General features: G+C 39.0%; 1 protein-coding gene across 1 annotated transcript in view; it reads left to right on the forward strand.

Annotated features, from left to right (window-relative positions):
* Positions 1 to 22,174, forward strand: part of snx19b (sorting nexin 19b) — a 33,978-nt gene that overhangs the window by 3,468 nt on the left and 8,336 nt on the right. Inside the window, exons 3-9 of the mRNA XM_079824098.1 lie at positions 2,293 to 2,431; positions 2,515 to 2,615; positions 2,714 to 2,833; positions 2,924 to 3,045; positions 3,145 to 3,238; positions 3,631 to 3,817; positions 6,680 to 6,809. Of these exons, the coding sequence (XP_079680224.1) occupies positions 2,293 to 2,431; positions 2,515 to 2,615; positions 2,714 to 2,833; positions 2,924 to 3,045; positions 3,145 to 3,238; positions 3,631 to 3,817; positions 6,680 to 6,809 (893 nt within the window). The remainder of the gene's footprint in view (positions 1 to 2,292; positions 2,432 to 2,514; positions 2,616 to 2,713; positions 2,834 to 2,923; positions 3,046 to 3,144; positions 3,239 to 3,630; positions 3,818 to 6,679; positions 6,810 to 22,174) is intronic.

Consider the following 22,174-nt stretch of genomic DNA (forward strand, 5'->3'; position numbering starts at 1 on the left):
ATTAAAAAAATACTGTCAGGATTTACTAAAGACACGCAGTGAAAAATTAGCGCTGAAAAGGCGTGGGCACAGTTATTTTTGCATATGCATTTGTAGGAGTTTCCCTTTCAGACGCAAAATTTATGGGAGGAGAGTATTTAAAGGTCCACTGTGTAATATTTAGGAGGATCTATTGACAGAAATGCAATATAATATACACTCACCTAAAGGATTATTAGGAACACCTGTTCAATTTCTCATTAATGCAATTATCTAATCAACCAATCACATGGCAGTAGCTTCAATGCATTTAGGGGTGTGGTCCTGGTCAAGACAATCTCCTGAACTCCAAACTGAATGTCAGAATGGGAAAGAAAGGTGATTTTAGCCATTTTGAGCGTGGCATGGTTGTTGGTGCCAGACGGGCCGGTCTGAGTATTTCACAATCTGCTCAGTTACTGGGATTTTCACGCACAACCATTTCTAGGGTTTACAAAGAATGGTGTGAAAAGGGAAAAACATCCAGTATGCGGCAGTCCTGTGGGCAAAAATGCCTTGTTGATGCTAGAAGTCAGAGGAGAATGGGCCGACTGATTCAAGCTGATAGAAGAGCAACTTTGACTGAAATAACCACTCGTTACAACCGAGGTATGCAGCAAAGCATTTGTGAAGCCACAACACGCACAACCTTGAGGCGGATGGGCTACAACAGCAGAAGACCCCACCGGGTACCACTCATCTCCACTACAAATAGGAAACAGAGGCTACAATTTGCACAAGGTCACCAAAATTGGACAGTTGAAGACTGGAAAAATGTTGCCTGGTCTGATGAGTCTCGATTTCTGTTGAGACATTCAGATGGTAGAGTCAGAATTTGGCTTAAACAGAATGAGAACATGGATCCAACATGCCTTGTTACCACTGTGCAGGCTGGTGGTGGTGGTGTAATGGTGTGGGGGATGTTTTCTTGGCACACTTTAGGCCCCTTAGTGCCAATTGTGCATCGTTTAAATGCCACGGCCTACCTGAGCATTGTATCTGACCATGTCCATCCCTTTATGACCACCCATCCTCTGATGGCTACTTCCAGCAGGATAATGCACCATGTCACAAAGCTCGAATCGTTTCAAATTGGTTTCTTGAACATGACAATGAGCTCACTGTACTAAAATGGCCCCCACAGTCACCAGATCTCAACCCAATAGAGCATCTTTGGGATGTGGTGGAACGGGAGCTTCGTGCCCTGGATGTGCATCCCACAAATCTCCATCAACTGCAAGATGCTATCCTATCAATATGGGCCAACATTTCTAAAGAATGCTTTCAGCAGCTTGTTGAATCAATGCCACGTAGAATTAAGGCAGTTCTGAAGGCGAAAGGGGGTCAAACACAGTATTAGTATGGTGTTCCTAATAATCCTTTAGGTGAGTGTACTTTAATATACTAATAAACTATGTTTTCAGTGGTGTATAAAGACCTCACATAGTGAACCGTTATGTTTTTATTACCTTAGAATGAGCCATTTATATCTACATACACCACAGGTCCCCTTACAGTGAATTCGCCATTTTGCACTGCCATGTTTCCACAGTAGCCCTAAACGGACAAACTGCTCTAGCAGTTAAACTGCGCTAGCTACTCTCAGCGGTCTAGGATGATGACATCTTTGTCCTGTGTCGGCCACCATAGCTTCTCTATGTGCTTCGAAAGGGAGGGGTGAGTGGTGGGCGCTTGTAATTCTTAACCTGACCACTAGATGCCGCTAAATTTTACCCACTGAACCTTTAAATTAATCATGCAAGGTGATTTTCTAAGGTTTGCGCTCGTCGATTTCAGCGGTATTTGCGCCACTATTTACCGCCCCAAAAGAGCACGTCTTAAACCAGCTAACTGGTATATTGCGTTGGTCATTATGTTAATGATCCGGCTGCGTCTGTGTCCTTTAACTTGCGCTTCATCAATAGAACACACGCAGAACTTTCCACTCCCATTTGTGCTTTTTTGGAAATACGCTCTCATGCTAATTTGCCCTGTTTAGTAAATCTGGCCCTTAATTGTTTATGCTCATTTCTTCTAATTTTATATTTATGGTCCCTTTGCTGTCATCTAACGCTCACTCAGAGTTTATCTATATCGTTCATAACATGAAAATAATTACTTGATTTCATTTCAGTCTCTGCAGACAGATAAGACTGAGCACATATTAGGGAAAATCACACTATTCATGAAAATCTCCAGTTCTGTAAAGCAGTAACCTAGGGGACGGAATGTAATTACAATGTTTACTTGATAACGATGCTGTTTGTCTTGCAGTATGAGACAGCTGTGGACTCAGAGAATCCAGAATCTTTGCAGCCCTTGGCCTATCACACTGTCAACCGACGATACAGCGAATTCCTCAACCTTCAGACCCGTTTGGAGGAGAAACCAGAATTACGCAAAATTATTAAAAGTGAGCGGAGAAAATGAGTCCCGTCTATGGCAAAGTTTTCCAAAACAGTGTTTTGATTAGTTTTCTTGTTCTGCTAAATGTAGATGTGAAAGGACCAAAGAAAATCTTTCCTGAGCTTCCATTTGGAAACATGGACAGCGACAAAGTCGAGGCCAGGAAAAGTCTTTTGGAGACATTCCTTAGAGTACGTTCTTCGAATTTCTTTATTTTATTTTAAATTACGTAAAGTAGTATTCCATTCCTCATTATTTAAATAGTCATTCCTGTCTTCTTTTATTACAGCAACTTTGTGCCGTTCCTGAGACGGCCAACAGTGAGGAAATGCAAGAATTTCTCGCTCTAAATACGGATGCAAGAATTGCCTTTGTGAAGAAACCTTTCATCGTTTCACGCATAGACAAGGTACTTTTACATAATGCACATTGTGTGCTCTGACTGAAACGCGTCACAAAAATACCTTTTACGATTTGTATTCAATATGTCACTCGGCAGATTGTGGTGAATGCTATAGTGGACACCCTGAAGACGGCCTTCCCTCGCTCAGAACCACAGAGCCCCACTGATGACATGGACGCAGAGCCTGATGGGAAATTGTCCACTGACAAGAAATCCAAGTATGGCAAGAGAGCTGCTTGTTTTACTGTCTTTCTGAATGTTTATAGCTGTAAATAATTTCCTTTATGACTAAAACACGATTCTCTCTTTATTTCTAGGTCTAGAATGAGGTTCTCTAGTAAAATTTCCCCTGCACTCAATGTATCTGACATGAAACCCAAAGTGATTTACTGCTGTGACGAAAGCAGCACTGTAAGTAGCAGTCATCATTAATATTATGAATATTTTACTCACCCCCATCTCATCCAGATTTGGATTTTTCTTCACACCATTGACTTCCATGACAACCAAAATGTTGAAGGTCCAAATCAATGCAGTTTCAAAGTGCTTTGAAGGGCTTCAGAGGCTCTTGATTTGGACCTTCAACATTTTGGTTGTCATGGAGAAAAATCCTGAAATATTGTCAAAAATCTTGTTTTTCGACTGAAGAAAGAAAGACATGAACATCTTGGATGAGATGGGGGCGAGTAAAATATCAGGAAATTTTCATTTTGAAGTGAACTAATCCTTTAATTGTTCTCTGATCTGCAATAGTCACTGTGCAGCAACGGGGAATGTGTATTGATTTGTTGTTGTTTTTGAAGATTTTCAATGGTTTCTTGTTGAATGGACTGGAGAGCTTCATCTCAGAGAAGGAGCGATTTGAGGTTAATGCTCCAGGGTTTGATGCTGATGCAGAAAGAAGCGGAGGCCTGGGACCCAGATGGGATATGAAGATCTGCACATGTGCCAGAGCACACCCACAGAGTGAACCTGCCTTCAGTGACTCTGGTAATGACTGTTTCTGTAAGAGAAATAATTATAATTATTATAATAATACTTGAGGTCAACTCGATGTAATGATGCAATCACAGCTGTTGTTGTGTTAACAGCTTGCTTGAGTGGAACATTTCTGGGCCACTTATATTATTTTAAATTCTTCTTTTCTATTTGAAACAATAAATTAAATGTTTGAAATGTCATGAGGGTTAGTAAATGGTTGACTTTTCTTTTAATGGGTTCGTTCACCCAAAAATGTAAATTCTGTCATTAATTCCTCACCCTTATGTCGTTCCAAACCCGTTAGACATTCGTTCATCTTCGGAACACAGATGAAGATATTTTTGATGAAATCCAAGCTCTCAGGCCCCTCCATAGAAAGCCATTTTATTACCACTTTCAAGGCCCAGAAAGGTAGTAAAGCCATCGTTAAAAATGTCCATGTGACTACAGTGGTTCAACCTTAATGTTATGAAGCGACGAGAATACTTGTTGTGCGCAAAAAAACTAACAAAAATAACGGCTTTATTCAACAATTTCTTCTCTTCTGTGTCAGTCTCCTACACTGTTTTCATTGTAACCGCAGTGCAGCGCTTCAGGGTTCTACATCAAAACGCCGGCTCTGCATTGGCTGATGCTGTTCACGTGAGCACCACGACGTATGCGTGTAATGCTGACCCGCGGGCCGGATATTTCCCGCCACTATCCTCGGGGGGCCAAGCCCTTGATCAAGCATTTGTGTATTTTTATTAGCCTAATTGGGTGGGCAGAAAGCTATGCCATAATCAGAAATAATATATATATTTTTAGCAAAGTAAGAACTAATATGTGTTAAACTCACAGCACATGCAGTGATGAAGCACAGCATTCTGAACAGAAACGCTCTGAGACGCCAGTCATGCTGAACTATTCCTTTTGTTTCAAATTGTTTCGTTTAAAACAGGGCTCCGAACCGGTTCAAGGAACGAAAACGAAAACCGGAAACGAACAAAATTTTAAGAGGAACAAAAACGAAAACGAAATCAAAATCAATTTGAATCGTTCTGAACAGAAACATTAATTTGAAATGACCATTAACCGGTTAATAACGTTATTTTATCGTTCTCTTTAATATTTTTATTTGGCAGTGACTAATCATGAATTGAGGAGTACAGCATGTGACGTTGACGGATCAAGCGTGAGTGAAATGCCCGCGCACCAGTCATCTATGAATCTACCGTCAGTGTAGAGCGCGCATTTTCATGCCTCAAGTACATTTCTTTCCCCGCTGAGGTCTACAATGAATGTGCAGGTATTGGAGGACATTCTTTTCGAATGTTTAAATAAGCAGTACGGACTTTAAGCTCAAATAGACTGATTTAGGCTAGTTTATGGATTCCGTTTAAGCCTATCCAAGTAGGTTACTAGCATCTATCAAACATTTTTCCTATAGTCTTTCAGATTGCCAATACAGGACAGGTCAATGTTTTCTATAGACGGTTAATGCTTCGTATTAAATGGTATGTTATATTGCATAAAATGATCAAGCTTTATTAGCTGACTGAATTTGATTATGTGATGCAAGGACGTGTTGCGCAGTGTTTGCTTTGAAATTAGCAGTTGACGGTGCATTAATGGTTATCCAGTTTATTTATTCTTTATTCATACATTTTTTAAAACAAGTCGTGTTGAAAAAAAGTTATGTACAAAGAATGTTATCACGCTTCTGAAAATAATTAGGCATAAGAGGCCACTTTCGATTGTCTAACGCTCCAAAACAGGTTCGCTGTTTATGCTTTGTAATGCATGTATTTCTGTTGTGGTTTTAAAAATGTTATGAAATAAATATTCAAGTTTAATTACCATGCGTTATATTATTATTGAGTGAAGTCTATTTATACATATCTTGATCGCTTCAGCGCCTCCATGTCACGATTATTGTCTGCTATAGCCTATTTGCTTCTTATTTATTAAATCCAGGCAATTGGCTGATTAAACATTGATTAAAATTAAGATACATTTTATACAAAACGAAATTCACTTTAAGAAAGGCTTTCTACAAAACAAAACTTAATGAAGTGGTCAAAATCATTTCTGACCCACTTGCATCTCTGCACTTTTCTTAATCAATATAGCCTAATGAAATTTAAAAATAACATTATAATATTTAAACATAAATATGAAACAAAATACATTGTTTAATGGCTAGTTCATGAGTGGTTCATGAGTGGAGCGCGCTGGCATAGAGCGTATTATTGAGCTGAGCGTCACACCACTCCACTTCGCTCTTTACAGGCTCATTCTCATCAGAACGCCCACATATAAAAAAATTGTCAAGTTTAAATCAGGCTCAGGCTCATAATTACAGTTAATGTGTCCGGCCGGGTTGGGCTCGGGCACAACGTGGGTCGGGCTTGATTTTTTTGGGCCCGATCTAAGCTCTAACGCAGGAGCTGACCAATACAAAGCTGGCGTTCTTACAGGTTTGGAACGACATGAGGGTAATTAATGATTGATTAATTAATTAATTTATCTTTTTTGGGTGAACTAACCCTTTAAGGCTGTGGATCTCAACATTTATCTCAAAGGAGCCCTGTTTTCCAACATAGTATTCACAGCAGCAACTCTAGAGGGCAGCATTGTACTTTCAAGAGTGTCCCTTGCATTGACAAAACCCTGACAAAAAGCTTTCATAGTTCTGTTCAGGAAAAAATAAACGAAAGTCATTTCAGGTTCCATTTTATAAAAAACATGTTAGTGACTGGAGTGTTCATATTTTGTATTTTAGTTGTACTTGTGGACATTCATTCTGGAAATCATTTCACAAATACATTTTCAAAGATTCTGCTGTGACTCATGGATTTCTATCATGTGTACATGTGTGTTTGTGTACAGTTAGCGAGACGACTCTATCTGACCAGGCCCTGAATATCCTGTGCATGCTCTTGAAGGATCAATGGAGCTGGCTCTGCACAGAGAACATCCAGAGGACCATCAGACTGCTATTTGGGACCCTCATAGAAAGGTAGCAGTTCCCTGTGTAATTCATCTTTGGTTGCTTGTTGAATTTAAACCACAGATTCGCCCAGTTTTGCTGTCCTCGGATTAGACCTCAAAGCTGAACCAATTGCTTGGATTTTCTCCAGTACATTTTGAAGTACACTGTTGTCTGTTTCTTTCATTATGCAGAATAGATCAGGCATGTTTTAGCGCCATTAGCAGACAGAAAATTTCATCACTGCTGAGGACATTTAGCACATAAATTTTTTTCTCACCCTCTTGAATCAATTGCTGAGAGATTTTGGAGAGGTTGTCCAACACATCTCTCATCTACGATGTGGAAAGAAGTGTGTTTTCAACTTAGTAAAGGTCATAAATCTGGACCACATCTATAAATATAAGATACATAATTGCATGAAATAAAAAGTGCATAGTGGCTGAAAGCCTGTCTACTTTATAGATTGTCCTACTGCAACATTTGCAGGGTTTGTGATACTTTAGGCCATGATTGGCTCGAGGTGAGCCTTTCATTAAACCTTTAACTCCATAGACTGGAAACAGGCTCGTTCGAAGTTTTGCATTCCTCTGCGTTCAGTTTGACCTCTTGTATTCAAAGAACACAAACTTCAAAGTTGCAGGTGTGCAGGAAAGTAGATGGAATATTTCGAGTTTCTGATTTATCATTATATGTTTATTTATGTAAAAAAAAAAAACATTTTACAAATGAAGTCTAGTGTGACCATGACATCAGTTTTCATTAATGTTCAGTAAAAAATCGGCTTATAACATGCGTATTATGCACTACCGTTCCAAAGTTTGGGGTCAGTAAGATTAATATGATGGATGTCATTTTTATCATTTATCATTACAATAGTTCGAATTAATCATTTGTATGAATGTTATTACAATTTATATTATAATTTTAATTAATAATGACATTTATAGTGTCACAGAAGATTTAAAATAAATGCTGTTTTATTTCTATTCATCAAGGAATCCTAAAACAAATAAAATGAGAAAAAAAAATTGTGATTCCACTAAAAAATATTAGGCATCTCAACTGTTTTTAACTTTGATAATAATAATAAATGTTTCTTAAGCGGCAAATCAGCATATTAGAATGATTTAAGAAGGATCATGTGACACTGAATGATGCAGAAAATTCAGCTTTGCCATCACAGAAATAAATTCAATTTAAAAAATATATTAAAATTCAAAACTTAAAAAAAAAAAAATCTAATATTTAACAAAATTACTGTTTTTTTGTTTTGTTTTACTGTATTTGTGATCAAATAAATGCAGCCTTGATGATTAAAAGAGACTTCTTACAAAAACATCTTACAGCAGGAACAGCATTATTCTATAATAATTGTGTAAATCTGTAGTATGCTAGATTGTACGCATCCACTTGTCATCTTGGAAATTAAAACGGTTCTTTATCCAATTTAGTGTAAAAATGTCTTTATTTTTGGCAGTCTGGTCAAATAATTAGTCCAGAAAGAGGTTTCATGTAGTATTCCGTGCAGTGATGTTTGTTGTATACTACTCATTTTGGTAAATATAGTAGGGTATCTTTATATTTTATGCATATTTATGAACACACTATACAGTGCAGCAATAGTATGATAGTTTGTTTTTGTAAAGATAGCCACGAGGCTCAACAGGGTCTAAAGACATGACCGACAGATGGATTGACTTAATGAGGTGTCACCTGAAGGCATCACTCATTCCGTCCCCAAACTGCTGTACAATTGTGTGATCATTCGTATTTTTAAACATGAATATAAATACTTTATTAAACAAGTTGTGTTGTGGGGGCCGATGACAACTTGATGTAGGAAGTGAGAACTGTGTGTTTTAAAGCTGTCAACAGGTGGCTTTTCCCCATCCTCTGCTCACCTTCTCTTGGAGTTAATAACACAGTCACGGGACATCCCACAGAGCCACCTTCGGTTTCAGCTCTCTGTTGTAGCTTTCTTCTTTGCTTTAATTAAAGTACTTGGAGTTTTTGCTACTCCGTTTAGCGATGACCGCATGTCTGCGGTGTGCAGATTTATCCCGTGGCACAATGCCTTTCTAATGCAGAGAGGTTACTGAAACCTTGTGCTATAAAAGAGACATTTTTTTTCTTCGTTTCTTTGAAACCGTCCCGTCCATCCTCGAGGATTCAAGCTGAAAGGTCAGCCGTCGCATTAAATCGCGCACGCAAGCCCTCAGCTCCAAAAGCATCTGTTTTGCAGATCCTCGTGGTGTGATGTCTAGCCATTTCAAATGACTCGTTTGTGCGGCGGTGTATTAAACACCTGCTAGCAGACCGGCTTCCTGCCATGTTTAGCTGATGGCTAACAGCCTTCAGACGGGAAAGCTGGAGTGAGACCCGTGTCTTTCCTAAACAGTTGGATAGAGCCAGTGTCTCAAAGGTGTGTCTTTTGTGGATTCAAGCTGATGAGTACAAGTGCTTATTTGTTCTCTGTTTGAAATAAAAGTTCACAATGGTCCTATTTATTTCAGATAGTTTCATAGTTTTATTTTGCAGGCTAGAACACATTTAATCTTTATTCTGCTTTAAACCAAGGGTTTGCAACCTTTTTCAGGACAAGGACACTGTGGTGGATCACGTGTCTAAATAAGTTTTGTGGTTTCTTTTCTCAAACCAGTTTTGCTCAATCCTGCCTGAGTGCTGATAGCCTATGCAATGCTGAAATGAGTAATAACCCCTTACCTACACCAATATCCACCTTATTCTTTAACATAGAGCAGGCCATTTGTAACTTGAATATGCAAGGCTTCCATTGTCATCTGCTTCCAGTTGTTTTAGCTGTACAAAAATAGTCTGTTATGCTGCTAAATATTGCAAACTGGTATTTGTTATCATATTATTATAATGTATTGCCGTAGTTTTGAACACATTGGTTTGTAGTGCACAGTTTTACCATTTACTGCAAGTTATTACTTCTAGGCTTCATAGACGGGGCTTAGATTAAGCCAGGATTAGGCCTTAGTTCAATTAGGACATTTAAGTAGCTTTTATAAATGTGCCTAAGAAAAAAAAACATTACTGGTGTGCATCTTTTGACAAAACAATGGCACTGACATATTTTAAGATATGTCAGTGCAAGTTGCTTTTAAAACTAGGGGTGTAACGATACCATCATGTCACGATTCGATACATATCACGATACTGAACACACAATACAATATTGTTGCGATACTCCCAAGACATATGGTAAAAGTTCAAAAAAATGTTTTCCTGTTGATCAAAATGCTACATTTGGGGTGGAAATGAATAGGCTTGGACTAATACAAATATTTAAAATATTCATGATTCTGATGCTGAAGCGGAAAATATAGAATATGCTTGATCTGTCTCTGACTCTAGATATATTTAAAATAATGTAGGTCACTTTTACTGGTAACATAAGACAATATGTTGGCATATTCAGGACCCACAAATATTCCCCCATTGCAATATTATACATTATATTCAACATTATATATCGTTTTAAAACGTTTATATTATAGCATTGGTATCTCATCCTGATAGATGGTAATTGTTTGTCGCAATCGTATCCATCCATAATTCTTCTGAACTCTGATCTTTTCTGAACTGAATCCATTAAGTTATTAAATTTTTTTGACGGGTGACTGTGTGATTGAGTTGACCAATGAAATCAGCTGAGGGGTGGGATTTGTGCTTAAATGGTTTGAGGGGAAAAAAACATGCAGAAGTTCCAGATTGATTAACTTTGACTTAATATTGCAATTTTGCCAAAACATTTTTATTTTATTCATACAAAAAGCAGTTTTAGATCAAACGATAATTTGTGGACCCGGCAATGCCAGCACAGAACCACCTAGGAGTCACCTCATGATATTGGCATCATTTCTTCACATTTGTTTTTTAGTTGCTAGCACTTTTGATTGACAGTGTAATTACTTTGCTCAAAATAGACACTGGCTGCATCCAAAATTGCATACTTCCCTACTATATAGTAGGCGAAAAACAGTATGTGACAAAAGACGTATATCCAAATTCACAGTACTCATAAAAGACTTGGAAAAAAGTACATGGGTGACCTACTTCTTTCGGAGAGATACCATGGATTTGTGAATAGAAGTGAAGCGACGCAACTGTCGCTGGTAGGTCATGTGATAATGACAGCATGGCGAATGTAGTACGTCCGGATTACACTCATACTGCATAGACACTCGTACTATATAGAACATACTTTTTTAGCGGTTGTGAAGTAATGACTTATTCAGTGCCTACTCAAGAGAGAATGTGATTTCGGATGCAGCCACTGTACAGAGAAGAATGAAGACATTTTGATTGAACAGATGTTTTATTTTGTATTGCAATGTTGAGTAATCAGTCATGGTGTCTTTGGAGGATAGCCTTTTTTGTGACCAGTGGCTTAGTTTAGATATTGACCTTTTGAGTTATATATTAATAATTCCAAACTGCCGTAAAATCAGTTTAGAGCATTACTACTAATTCACTTGAACACCGTTTGGCACGTGAAAAAGATTGGTCCTGAAAGAATGTGTAATAACTAACAAGCTAGAGACACGTAATTCTGTTGAGCTTTAGTATGGAATCACAGTCCTATTTGTTGAGCTTATGAAGCCACATTTACGTAAAGATTTTGTTTTTGTTTTGATTAAAACGGCTGCCAATTTGTGTCATAAATTCTGCACATCTGCATTGTGTTTACAGTCATTACTTGTTACACACATTCCGTGTTATTCCCAGCAATTATTTTTGTCCTGGAAGAATGTAAAAACATGTTTTTATTCTGTTGTTTGTATAGGAAAAATATCATGACACGTGGGTGTAACCATTATAGAGTAGCAATTTAAAATTTAGTAACATTGGTTTACATAACATTGTTTTTTTTGTTAATGACCTGCAGAATTTAATGACCAATTAAGCAGAATTAATCATTAATATTTTATCTTTGCTGATAGAATTGTAGAATGTAAAATTAGGCGCAGAGCAAAAAGGGAAAAAAAAGGATTTTTATCATTATTTGTTACATTTTCATTATTATTTATATTCTTTTCTAGTTTGGGTATGTTTGGGACCCTGTTAAGTTTGTTGATAGAATTTTTTTATTTGAGCTACAGTTGCTTGTCTGTTTGATTGAACCACATAGGCCAGCCTTCGCTCCCCGCGTGCATCAATGAGCCTTGGCCGCCCATGACCCTGTCGGACCACTTTTGATAGATACTGACCACTGCAGACTGGGAACACCCCAAGAGAGCTGCAGTTTTTGAGGTGCTCTGACCCAGTCGTTTAGCCATCACAATTTGGCCCTTGTCAAACTCGCTCGAATCCTAACGCTTGCCCATTTTTTTCCTACTTCAAACACATCAACTTGTTCACTTGGACAAAATGTTCACTTGCTGCCTAATATATCCCACCCAATAACAGGTGGCGTGATGACGAGACAGTCAGTGTTATTCACTTCACCTGTCATAATGTTATGCCTGATTGGTGTATATTCTAATAAATGTAGAAAATAAAATAAAAAAATAGCTCATATAATATTTAGTTCGACTTCATGAAGGAGACAAGCCTAATTTTCTGAAGGTTAAGCACCTCTTTGTGACATTTTCTGGGAAAAGAATTACTTCATGCAAGTCAGGGGTGTCCAACTCTTCTATTGGATGGCCAATGTCCTGCAGTTTAGCTCCAACCTGTTCCAACACACTTGCCTGGAAGTCTCTAGTAATCCTGAAGACCTCGATTAGCTGGTTCAACTGTGTTTAATTGGGATTGAAGCGAAACTGGTTAGTGGCCCTCCAGGAGCAGGATTGGACACCATTGATACAAGGGTCTCAGCTTCAGCTATTTGTTTCAGCAGTTCAAAAACGTCCTGAAAGGTACTGTACAGTTCCACAAAATATTCAGGTACTGGGCACCGTCTGTCTGACAATTTTGCTTAAAATCGGTCTATTAAAATATCACACCTGCCACATGAATTGGCTCACATATTAGATGACAGATTGTGTGCAGTGACACTCTAAATAAAAGCATGCCGGACAGGTCCTGTTGAAATGGCAGCGTGTGATTTGTGTGGATACAAGGGAGACACGAGGGTGCCAGCTGCTGCTCGTGCCTCGATGCAAACAGACACATCGGACATCATCTGAGGGAAGGAATTAGTTTACTTATCCGATGTCTGCGGCTCTTCTAGCAAGGAACCGGATGTCTTTGTCTGCCTAATTATCCAGAGGCGAGCTGTTTCCAAATGGAAATTTACACATTCTGCCACACAAACCTCTGGTGATGATGATATATTATTTTAACAAAGTAACCCAGAATGAAAGCAAAAGGACCTAGATATTATTGCTTTTAACTTAACATATCATTTATCATTTTAGTACAGACTTACTCTTATCGTACAGCCACAATATGGTTGTGGTTATATAATTCATTCGCCTGATGAGAATTATTTTTAAACATACGGCTGTGGCCTTGATAACAGCAGTGGAATGCTAAATATTTAGTCAGCATATTGATCCCTTATTTTAGACCACTACTCTGAAATGACTGTGAAACCTGCACCGGCTTTGACTTAAAGTAACTCCTGAGACAAACATGTGAACTGTCTGTTCTTATATAAAGGATTCCTGCTCCAGCACTAACACACCTGTATGTAATTTTCGAGCGGACTTTAAGACCTTGATTATCCGGCTAAGGTGTGTTTGATTAGAGTTAGATCTAAACTCTGCATGAAGGTAGATCTTCACAAGAGGTATTGAGCACTGTCTGCTTTACATTAGTCATCATGTTTGTAAAGCCACTTGGTGGCAGTATATACTGTCAAATGCTGATTGAAGATGACAATAAGTTGTAAAAATGGTCCTCAAATGTTCTTTTCACAACATAAATGTCATATGTTGTGATAGAAGTTTTACTGGACATGTTCATGATAGATCGGTTGCTATTATTGATAACGGCATTACATGGAGGTTTTCCATAGTTAAAGGAATAGTTCTATCAAAAGTGACAGTAAAAACATTTATATTGTTGGAAAATATTTTTTATTACAAATAAATTGTTCTTTTGAACTGTCTGTTCATCAAAGAATCCTGAAATAAAATACATCACGGTTTCCAGAAAAATATTAAGCAGCACAACTGTTTCTTGAGCAGAAAATCATCATATTAGAATGATTTCTGAAGGATCATGTGACACTGAAGACTGGAGTAATGAAGCTGAAAATTCAGCTTTGCCATCACAGGAGTAAATTACATTTAAAAATATATTAAAATAGAAAACGGTTATTTAAAAGGTATAGTTTGCCCAAAAATGAAAATAATCCCATAATTCTTCTTTCAGACGAGTTATATTAAAAAATGTTCTGGCTAATCCAAGAATTATGATGGTAGTGAATGGCAGCCCAAAATTTGAAGGCCAAAAAAGTGCATCCATCCATTATAAAAGTTATTCACACGGCTCCGGGGGTTAATAAAGGCCTTCTGAAGGGAATCAATGGGTTTGTGTAAGAAAAATATCCCTATTTAAAACTTTATAAAGTCAAATATCTAGCTTCCGGCGGACCGCCTTCTGTATTCAACTTACGAAGAAAGTGTAACGTCTCTCGCAGTTCAAAACACTTGCACTACATCTGCCGTCATCGTTGCAGCAGTTACGCTTTTTTCATAAGTTGAATACGGAAGCCAAATTTTGGGCTGCCTTTCACTGCCATTATAAAGCTGGGAAGAGCCAGGACATTTTTTAATATAACTCAGATTGTATTCGTCTGAAAGAAGAATGTCATATATACCTAGTATGGCTTGAGGGTGAATAAATCATGGGTAATTTAAATTTTTGGGTGAACTATCCCTTTAAATAGTTAAATTTCGTTTTGATTTTTACCTATTTTAAACCTATTTGACTTCTCTTCTCCTTCTGTTGTATAAACTACTTTTATCTGGCTTTTTAGTGCTGTGAAAAGGGTGCGAAAAAGTCTGGGGCTGAAGATGCTATGATAGATTGTTCTGCTGTGCCTGCCAATATTTATTTCATAAACAGGAAGTTTGGAAAATGCTTGAGGTAAGAGAGGCTGCCAAGCATGGTTTTATTCCACCACAGAACATTTGCTGTTTCTTTCTCTTCCTCTGATCCATCTACCCGCAGTCCATCCTTGGTTTATGCTTAGTTATATCCATATTAAGAAGGCAAGACACAAAAACACAGTCTGTCAATTGTTCCTGTTTTATGAACAGCCACTCAAGCTTCCAAAAGTTCATTCAATCTGATTTATTGCCTACAACACATTACAGAATGTCAATTAATAGATACACCTTTGTGCAAATTTTATTGCAGTCATAGTTTTTCATTTCAAATCAATTTATCCCAAACGTGGTAGCAAGAGCTTCTTAACTTTGTGATTTGTTTTAGAATATTCTTTCTAAAATCATCTATAGTAGGCATAGTGAGAACGTGCCTGTAACAAAGGAATTGTTTTTCCATCCAGGTCTTCTATAACAACACTGTTAAGAAGAAAACAGTGTTGGTATTGTTCTCTTTGTGTACATGCAACCACATGACCCGACACTCAGAAATATCTGATTGGAGATATGCAAGTTTAGTCAGTGCCAAAAGGAACTGAACATCTTCCCTGCATTCTTACAGGATGAGGAGTATTGATTAGAAAAGCCAGCATTCATTACAAGATGCACACGGCACGGTATAGACAGATCTGCAGAGTCTTAAGAGTATGAAAGGTTATAAATATTAGTATGACAGCAGTTGAAGATTCTTGCTGAAGACATAACGCCAACATTTTTAATGAACCTCTCAGTAGGCCCATGTGGAAAAAAGACCACACAGCCTTGTTATCGTGTCCCTATGGAAAATCTCAGTAATGACACTTTGATCTCATCTCACATCTCATCTTGTCTCAGTTTGTCTTTTTTTTTTCTTTGGTAAATTGCATCAGAGATGATTCCTTAGAAACAAATGTACCCGTGCAAGATGCTATCCGTGCCAAGAAACTATTTCTAGCTTAGAATGTGGCCTCCGAGGTGAAAGTTTTTTTTTTCACAATGAAAATTTTGCTTGTTTTGCAATAGTTTTGCATGGAGTTCGATTAGTCGGAGATAAACCAGTTAATTTGGACTTGGGAAAGACAATTTGTTTTGGTCCAACATTCCTCTGGGTTTTGAAACAGACTGATAACTTGTAATAGCTTGTTTAAAAAGCTGGCTCACAAACCAGAGCGTTTGATTATTTCACAGCGCAAATTGATGCAATTCAGCTCTTGGCAGCTCATAAAGGTCATTATGTTCCATTTGGTAAGAAAGCAGGAGCTGAATTGGTCTCCTTGTTACCTCTATTTGGACAAGAATCTATGAATAATCAGTCTGCACAGACACCTGTTACAGACACCTGCACTAGAATCAGCTTCTGTCTCTGTAATTTCACTGTCTTAGACTTATTAGAGTATAGATTTAGCTTTGAAAACAAAAAGTCAAACTGCAGTATTTAATATTTACAGTACATACAGGGAGGAAAATAAGTATTTGAACACCCTGCTATTTTGCAAGTTCTCCCACTTAGAAATCATGGAGGGGTCTGAAATTGTCATCGTAGGTGCATGTCCACTGTGAGAGACATAATCTAAAAAAAAAAATCCAGAAATCACAATGTATGATTTTTTATTTTATTTGTATGATACAGCTGCAAATAAGTATTTGAACACCTGTCTATCAGCTAGAATTCTGACCCTCAAAGACCTGTTAAGGCTGCAACATACTCCGCAAGAACAGAGAAATAAGTTCTCGCTCCCAGGGCTGCGAGAACAAAATGACGTCATTTTGTTCTCTGAGCCCTGGTTTGGGAGTTCTCGCAGCTCGTTCTCGACACATCGTCTGAGCAGAATTTTTTTCTTGTAGGTGTCCGAGAACTATTGTGTGATTGGTCAGAATTTTAAAGTGAGCGGGGTTAATGCGGAGAAACGGAGATGTTCGTGTTCCTTTTCTCGTGAGGTATAGAATGTCCTGGCGAGAACAAACTTTGTTCTTGTTCTTGCCACCTCGAGAAAACGAATACATTTCTTATGTTCCAAGCTTATGTCTGCCTTTAAAATGTCCACCTCCACTCCATTTATTATCCTAAATTAGATGCACCTGTTTGAGGTCGTTAGCTGCATAAAGACACCTGTCCACCCCATACAATCAGTAAGAATCCAACTACTAACATGGCCAAGACCAAAGAGCTGTCCAAAGACACTAGAGACAAAATTGTACACCTCCACAAAGCTGGAAAGGGCTACGGGAAATTGCCAAGCAGCTTGGTGAAAAAAGGTCCACTGTTGGAGCAAAACTAAACATGCTAAACATGACTGTCAATCTCCCTCGGATTGAGGCTCCATGCAAGGTCTCACCTCGTAGGGTCTCAATGATCCTAAGAAAGGTGAGAAATCAGCCCAGAACTACACGGGAGGAGCTGGTCAATGACCTGAAAAGAGCTGGGACCACCATTTCCAAGGTTACTGTTGGTAATACACTAAGACGTCATGGTTTGAAATCATGCATGGCACAGAAGGTCCCCCTGCTTAAACCAGCACATGTCCAGGCCTGTCTTAAGTTTTCAAATGACCATTTGGATGATCCAGAGGAGTCATGGGAGAAAGTCATGTGGTCAGATGAGACCAAAATAGAACTTTTTGGTCATAATTCCACTAAACGTGTTTGGAGGAAGAAGAATGATGAGTACCATCCCAAGAACACCATCCCTACTGTGAAGCATGGGGGTGGTAGCATCATGCTTTGGGGGTGTTTTTCTGCACATGGGACAGGGCGACTGCACTGTATTAAGGAGAGGATGACCGGGGCCATGTATTGCGAGATTTTGGGGAACAACCTCCTTCCCTCAGTTAGAGCATTGAAAATGGGTCGAGGCTGGGTCTTCCAACATGACAATGACCCGAAGCACACAGCCAGGATAACCAAGGAGTGGCTCTGTAAGAAGCATATCAAGGTTCTGGCGTGGCCTAGCCAGTCTCCAGACCTAAACCCAATAGAGAATCTTTGGAGGGAGCTCAAACTCTGTGTTTCTCAGCAACAGGCCAGAAACCTGACTGATCTAGAGAAGATCTGTGTGGAGGAGTGGGCCAAAATCCCTTCTGCACTGTGTGCAAACCTGGTGAAAAACTACAGGAAACATTTGACCTCTGTAATTGCAAACAAAGGCTACTGTACCAAATATTAACATTGATTTTATCAGGTGTTCAAATACTTATTTGCAGCTGTATCATACAAATAAATAGTTAAAAAATCATACATTGTGATTTCTGGATTTTTTTTTTTTTAGATTATGTCTCTCACAGTGGACATGCACCTATGATGACAATTTCAGACCCCTCCATGATTTCTAAGTGGGAGAACTTGCAAAATAGCAGGTTGTTCAAATACTTATTTTCCTCACTGTATGTAATTAGATATATGCTATCCATCTATCATCTTTCATCTATCTCTCTAATCTATCTATCTATATTGCCAAAAATGTTGGGATGCCTGCTTTTACATGCATGTGAACTTTAATGACATCCCATTCTTAATCCGTAGGGTTTATTATGGATTTGGCCCACCCTTTGCAGCTATAACAGCTTCAACTCTTCTGGGAAGGCTTTCCACAAGGTTTAGTAGTGTGTTTATGGGAATTCTAGAAACGCGTTTGTGAGGTCAGGCACTGATGTTGGACGAGAAGGCCTGGCAGGCAAGTACCAGCCGCCAAACCCAGACTCGTCCATCGGATTGCCAGACAGAGTAGCGTGATTCGTCACTCCAGAGAACACGTCTCCACTGCTCTAGAGTCCTAATTGACAAATTGTAACTACCAACTATCAACTAAGTAATAATCAACTAACTATCAAGTATAAACTATCAACTAACTTTCTAGGAGCTAAGCAACTAACATCTAAGTTGGTAATTGGTAGTTACTTAGACAGCGTAACTACCAACTATCTACTAACTTATTTAAACTGAGTAACAATCAGCTAAATATTAGCTGTAAAACTTTCAATGAGCTACTAACTGAAATATTTTTTACAAGGTGATCTAAAATAATTGTGGATCCCCTGAATATAAAAAGGATTCACTTCTTTTTATATGATACAACTAAATTAATACTGGTCTAATCAGCTGAATCCGTTAAATCCGTAATTGGAAATGGAAAGTGACTGTGTAAGAAGGGGACTGTTGAGGGAGGCCACCGATGACAACTCTGTAGAGTTACTGGCTTTATATAGAAACTACTGTCACCAGTCACAGCTTAATGAGTGAGTGGTGAAGAGAAAGCCACTGTTGAAAAATATCATATGACATCTCTGCTACAGTTTGCATGAAGGCATATGGGAGACTCTGTAGCCAGCTGGATGTAAGTTCTGTGGTCTGATGAGACCAAAAACTGAGCTTTTTGGCCATCCGACTAAATGGCATGTCTGGTGCTGAACATCAAAAACACATTATCCTGACTGTGAAGCATGGTGGTGGCAGCCTCATGCTGTGTGGATGTTACTTTTCAGCAGGCCCTAGAAAGAGTATGAGAGTAAAATAAACAGGGAAATCATGGAGGAAAATGGGATGGGTGATGGAGTCTGCTGGACACCTGTGATTTGGGAGATTTGTTTTCCATCAATATAGTGCTCGCAAACCTAAAGCCATGGCTTCAAAACAATGTTAATGTCTTGGAGTGGCCAAGTCCGAATCCAGTTCTCAATCAAATTGAAAACGTATGGCTGTCCGCTCACAATTTCCACGCAATCCGACTGAGACAGTTGCCAGATATGCAAAGCAGAGACACGTCTACACAGACTCTGTCTGTCAGTCAGTCGTTCTATTGTTCCATCTTTCATTCTGTCAGTCATTCTATCAAGTCTGTCTTTTTTGTAACTCTTCTTCCATCAAATCAGTTTTTCCAAGTTTATTTGCAATGCAGATCAGGCAAGGCTGTGAATGGAATATACATGTTTATATTTTTGGAGTGTCCGAAGAAATGAAGGCTAGCAATGAAATCTGAAAAGGGTAGTTAAAACTGAATTGGCTCCAGTGAGCTCCAGGCTCCCTTGTTTTCCACTCCTGTTAGCTTGAGAAATGTCTTCGTCCTCTAATGCTGCACTTCTCCGTCAAATGCCATGCCAGTCCACATTAACTGCCCTTTATAATGGCAGAAATGCCATTAATGGAATAAAATGCTCCACTTGTTGCTTTGGAACAGCTGGCTTTTGTTCCATCACCTTACATCAAAATTACTCAAGAATTACGTATGTTCTCAGTGCGACCGGTGCAAGAACCTTTCAGAAGTTCTATTAGACCCGCAGGCTTACTTAGTACTCTTGTTTTGGATTTTGACTGAAACATTTATAGAAGTGAGCCTTGGATATCATTCCAGGAAATAAAACCTGTTCGATTTATTTTAATGTACTTAGCTGATGTAAAAACTACTATTTAAACTTACTGCCGGCTCTAAAAATAAAATTTTGCCATGGAACAGAATGGCAATACTGTGTGCAAACACTGCGTATTTATGTTTTTTTTTTTACTATCGAGACTTTCATAAATGTGTAAAAACATGTCAAACATGTAGTCCAAAGAACATCTCTGCAGTAGTTCAATTTCCCCATGTATGTTACCAGCAATGTGTGAAAAGCAGGTATTGTATAGAATGCCTTGGGTAATATATAGAATGCGTGAACTTTGTAGGCAAAGTATGAGATGTCTGGTTGTTGTGATTATGTTGCATACTTTTCCTAGGCATTCTATACATGACCTAGGTGTTATACAGAATGACAAGTACACTGTAGGCATTGGCTAGGCAATCTATACAATGCCGGATTTCACACATTGCCTGTAACCTATACACTATATTGCCAAAAGTATTTGTACACCCCTTCAATCGTTGAATTCAGGTGTTCCATTCCCTTCCATGGCCACAGGTGTATAAAATCAAGCACCCGGGCATGCAGAAGATTCTACACACTTTTGTGAAAGAATGAGTCGCTCTCAGGAGCTCAGTGAACTCAAGCGTGGTACCGTGATAGGTTGCCACCTGTGCAATAAATCCATTAGTGAAATTTCCTCACTACTAAATATTCCACAGGCAACTGGTATTATAACAAAGTGAAAGCAATTGGGAACAACAGCAACTCAGCCACGAAGTGGTTGGCCACGTAAAATCACAGAGCGGGGTCAGCACATGCTGAGGCGCACAGTGCGCCGAAGTTGCCAACTTTTGCAGAGTCAATAGCTACAGACCTCCAAACTTTGTGTGGCCTTCAGATTAGCTCAAGAATAGTGTATAGAGAGCTTCATGGAATGGGTTTCTATGGTCAAGCAAGTGCAATGCAAAGCGTGGGATGCAGTGGTGTAAAGCACGCCGCCACTGGACTCTAGATCAGTGGAGACGAATGCTCTGGAGTCACGCTTCTCTGTCTGGCAATCCGATGGACGAGTCTGGGTTTGGCGGTTGACAGGAGAACGGCACTTGCCTGACTGCATTGTGCCAAGTGTAAAGTTTAGCGGCGGGGGGGATTATGGTGTGGCGTTGTTTTTCAGGGGTTGGGCTTGGCCCCTTAGTTCCAGTGAAAGGAACTCTTAATGCTTCTGCATACTAAGACATTTTGGATAATTTCTCGCTCCCACCTTTGTGGGAACAGTTTGGGAATGGCCCCTTCCTGTTCCAACATGACTGCACACCAGTGCACAAAGCAAGGTCCATAAAGACATGGATGAGCGAGTTTGGCGTGGAGGAACTTGACTGACCTGACCTCAACCCGATAAAACACCTTTGGGATGAATTAGAGCGGAGACTGCGAGCTAGGCCTTCTCATCCAACATCAGTGCCTGACCTCACAAATGCGCTTTTAGAAGAATGGTCAACAATTCCAATTAACACACTCCTAAACCGTGTGGAAAGCCTTCCCAGAAGAGTTGAAGCTGTTAAAGCTGAAAAGGGTGGGCCAACTCCATATTAAACCCTACGCGTTAAGAATGGGATGTCATTAAAGTTCATGTGCATGTAAAGGCAGACGTCCCAAAACTTTTGGCAATATAGTGTATATTCCTCAGACATGCAATGCAAATGAAACTTGTCATGTTGTTTCTGGGTCATTGAAATTTGACCATAATTGTAGTTTAATGGCCACAGGGAAATCCAACATTACGTTTGAGAGTCTAAAGGGAGCTATGCTAGACATTACTGTAGTAGCAGCCATGAAGTAGAGCAGACTTTGGCATCCATATGTCTTCCATACATGCTATGTTAATTCCCTCTGACATAAACATAAGATATATGCATTTTGGACTGAAACCCCATTGGGGACAGCTCTATGTCCAGGTACTTAGGATTTAATAGAAAATGAAATCGCTAAACTG

This window comes from Gobio gobio (assembly GCF_949357685.1).
Source record: "Gobio gobio genome assembly, chromosome: 8".
Taxonomy (NCBI): Eukaryota; Metazoa; Chordata; class Actinopteri; order Cypriniformes; family Gobionidae; genus Gobio; species Gobio gobio.